This window comes from Formica exsecta, unplaced genomic scaffold, assembly GCF_003651465.1.
Source record: "Formica exsecta isolate Colony F162 unplaced genomic scaffold, ASM365146v1 scaffold458, whole genome shotgun sequence".
Classification (NCBI taxonomy): domain Eukaryota; kingdom Metazoa; phylum Arthropoda; class Insecta; order Hymenoptera; family Formicidae; genus Formica; species Formica exsecta.
In genome coordinates this window covers 750616-754148 of record NW_021851814.1, presented here as the reverse complement: position 1 = coordinate 754148, position 3533 = coordinate 750616, and the positions used below count along the sequence as shown (strand labels likewise).

General features: G+C 38.5%; 2 protein-coding genes and 1 non-coding gene across 6 annotated transcripts in view; 2 read left to right on the top strand and 1 right to left on the bottom strand.

Annotated features, from left to right (window-relative positions):
- The window catches only part of LOC115240920 (nuclear distribution protein nudE-like 1-B), an 8318-nt gene extending 7368 nt beyond the window's left edge, over positions 1 to 950 (bottom strand). For 2 of the 4 annotated variants that reach the window (XR_003884836.1, XM_029816359.1), the window contains exons 1-2: positions 538 to 946; positions 1 to 50 (exon numbers count right to left, since the gene is read on the bottom strand). The gene's annotated coding sequence lies outside the window, so the exon portion shown is untranslated. Of the gene's footprint in view, positions 51 to 195; positions 515 to 537 lie in introns of those variants that run through there. The other 2 variants (XR_003884834.1, XR_003884835.1) reach the window with 2 other exon arrangements.
- Positions 951 to 1137: 187 nt separating this feature from the next.
- Positions 1138 to 3533, top strand: part of LOC115240919 (60S ribosomal protein L3) — a 4024-nt gene continuing 1628 nt past the window's right edge. Inside the window, exons 1-5 of the mRNA XM_029816358.1 lie at positions 1138 to 1207; positions 1605 to 1797; positions 2237 to 2405; positions 2982 to 3117; positions 3219 to 3405. Of these exons, the coding sequence (XP_029672218.1) occupies positions 1205 to 1207; positions 1605 to 1797; positions 2237 to 2405; positions 2982 to 3117; positions 3219 to 3405 (688 nt within the window). The 5' untranslated portion in view covers positions 1138 to 1204. The remainder of the gene's footprint in view (positions 1208 to 1604; positions 1798 to 2236; positions 2406 to 2981; positions 3118 to 3218; positions 3406 to 3533) is intronic.
- LOC115241006 lies at positions 1456 to 1532 on the top strand. Its single transcript, XR_003884844.1, has one exon. It is a non-coding gene; the product is annotated as a small nucleolar RNA U43 (small nucleolar RNA).

Genomic DNA, 3533 nt, shown 5'->3' with positions numbered 1-3533 from the left:
ATCTTTGACTGTTCCAAAATGATACAGATACAATCGCTCACACTAACATTCTGCAAAAAAGCAAGAATGTAAGAAAATTTTGTAATCAAGAGAACACAAAATAAAGATATAAAAAAGGGTACAACATTTAGACAATATATCGTTATTCTTGCTCAAATATCTTTGATGCTATGCACGCTCATATATGGTACGTACAGATTAGTGTCCTCGAGCCTTTAGTTCTAAAAGCACGTCAAAAATACATTCTATTCGGATTCCGCTCAGATTTCTCTTCGCACGAGTGAGTATTTGTCAAGTTGAAAGAATCGAAAAGTAAAAACACGTCGAAAGATAAACATGCGCTTTGAATATTTCGAAGTAGACAGATCTTGAGCAAGCACTCGCGGATGAAATATAATGACAACGCAAGTGTCATCCGTGTTATATGAATCACACTAGCTGTCGATGAGCAAGATCTCCGTAGCAGACGCGTAGAAAAATTGGAGCCGCAGTAGCAGCGAGCGAAAAATGCTTAAACGGAAATCGTTAACTCCGTACCTATTTCGTATTTCGACCACGCGCATCCGGGGCCGCAGTTTCGTCCAACAAGCCACACGTCACACGTCGATCGCGATCAATCGCGACAACGATGAATTCACATATGACCGCGGGCACCGCTGTCAAATACTCAGTCACTGACAGGCTCAAAGATCGCGCAAAATGGCAGGCAGGTTAAAAAGAGTTGAGTAAAAGCAAAATGGTGCTCGCCACGTCGTAATCCGAGCGAGTTCCGAGACTGATCTCAAATCTCAAGATGCGCCGAGAATATAGACGTATAATGTGTAATAATAAATATATATGTAGTAATGTAGCACCGCGTCAATACGTATGTAGATTACACGTTTTACAATCAAACGCGCAACTCTTTGAAAGAGCGCTACTCTATTTGACGTTACGAAATATTTTAAAGTGTTTGATCAACCAATCAGGACCAGATCATAGAGTCTTATATTTATGAAAAGCACGACTAGTGTAACGCCGCTGCTGATTGGCTCCGCCATTTTTAATGTCCAACCATAGACGTACAAAATGCATAGACTTCTTAGAAAGAAAAAAAACTCCATAATAGGGAATTCAAGTTTCCAAAGTTTATATCAAGGACTTAGCTGGGTATAAAAGTAGGCGTCTTCTTCCGTGTTCCTCCATTTTCTTCGTCAACAGCAACATGGTAAGTTGGACGTGCGCTCGATAATCTATTAAAATCTGCAACATTTTTTCAGCATCGGTAGTGTTATAATGTACAATCGTACTCTCAAATATATTCTTCAAACTTTAAAACAAATATTACGGCGACGTTTCAATTAATATCAAAATTTTAACGTTTCCGTTTTTCGTAATGAGGAGGCAGCGTGTAGCCAGCTTTTGCGTACACATGGCTTCTTCAACACCCGCTTCGCAACAATTCCAATTATTCTAATGATGATTTAGATTATAAAGTTTATGGTTTTCTACTGAATAACCGTGACGAAATTATTCTAGGGCGGTCTGATTTTCTCTTTGTTGGAAAAAAACCTTATTACGTTTATACCACGTGTCTCACATTTCTCCATCTTGGTTTGTTACAGTCGCATCGAAAATTCAGCGCCCCTCGACACGGGTCGATGGGTTTCTACCCGAAGAAGAGATCTCAAAGACATCGCGGAAAGGTGAAAGCTTTCCCAAAGGATGATCCCAATAAGCCTGTTCACTTGACGGCTTTTATCGGCTATAAAGCCGGTATGACTCACGTTGTTAGAGAAGCCGATCGTCCTGGATCGAGTGAGTAATTATTATAGAAAGAAACCTAATTAATGTTATATATAATTTGAGCAAAATGTTAAAGAATACTAAAATTTTATTTAAGTGGATTGTATTGAGGATTCTTTACATTTAATGTAATCTATATACAATATCATACGATATGTTAATCTGGGTGTTGATCGATGCAGAAATGCATTGATTCACTTAGGTTGCAATGCGAGAGCTGTCTTTAATACAGTATATTTTCAATATTGCCATGTCGAAAAATAATTTTGCGCACTGCTTACGCAGAATGCATGAAGGCGAGGTATATTCCATAAATTCTTTGGAGCCCATTGGGCAGTGACCATTGAGACAAACCATACCTAGCACAGTCCATTTCTAAAATCAGTATCTTTTTTTGTATTATTTTGTACAAACTATTTACCATTTATAAATATCAATTATTTAATTTCAGAGGTAAATAAGAAGGAAATTGTAGAAGCGGTTACTATCCTTGAAACACCGCCAATGATCATAGTTGGTCTTGTTGGATACATTGAAACACCACATGGACTTAGAGCACTCGCTACTGTTTGGGCGGAACATTTGTCGGAGGATTGTCGCAGACGTTTCTACAAAAACTGGTTAGTAGGAATCATTTATGTTGTATGAATTAAAGATGATAGAATTTAGATCAAAAAATAATACATATTTATATATTGATGTTAAAACTACATATACGAGTTTACGACATGTTAATCCGAATGTTGATCGATGCAAATGCGTCGATTCGTTCGGATTGCAGTGCGAGAGTTGCCTTTAATGCAGTATGTTCTCAAAACTGCCATGTCGAAGAGCAATGTCGTGCTCTGCTTGCGCAGAATGCATGACAGCAAGACATATTCCATATTCTCTTTGGAGCCCATTGGGCAGTGATCATTGAGACAAACCATGTCTAGTACAGTTCTTTTATTCTTAAGAAAACACAAGCATATTGTTATTACATGATACTAAAAGTAATGCTATATTAGCTCTCCGCTCACATGATGAGAGCAATCATTTGGATGTAGCCGTTTTAAACCTCTAAATTTGAACACGGTTGGTCCAAGAAATGTGCTCAGTCTCCGCTCATTATGACGAGACTGACACGTTACAGGAGTATACAGGTGGCAGCATATGCAGACATACACAGATGGGCTTTGCAATTGATTTTTCGACAGGTACAAGAGTAAGAAGAAGGCATTTACAAAAGCTTCGAAGAAATGGCAAGACGACCTTGGCCGCAAGTCTATTGAAGCTGATATAAAGAAAATTAAAAAGTATTGCAGCGTTGTTCGCATTATTGCTCATACTCAGGTAATGCGATAATGCAACTTGAATATTAAATTATCAGATACCATTATTCTTGTATAATTGTAGAACAAATTAATTTTATCCCTCTATTGTTACTCCCTTAGATGAAGTTGTTAAGGCAACGTCAAAAGAAAGCTCACATCATGGAGATCCAATTGAATGGTGGAACTATTGAAGACAAGGTGCAATGGGCGCGCGAACATCTGGAAAAACCTGTGCCCATCAATAACGTATTTGCTTCTGATGAGATGATCGATGTGATTGGAGTTACTAAGGGAAAGGGTTATAAGGGTACATATTTATGTATATTTTTTTATATATTTGTGTGTGTGAATGCTGCTCGCCCCCACTGCCCCCCGAAACTGCGCGTTTACGTTTCCTCTTTTATATGCTCCCCCCCCCCCCCTTTCCCCCTAGAA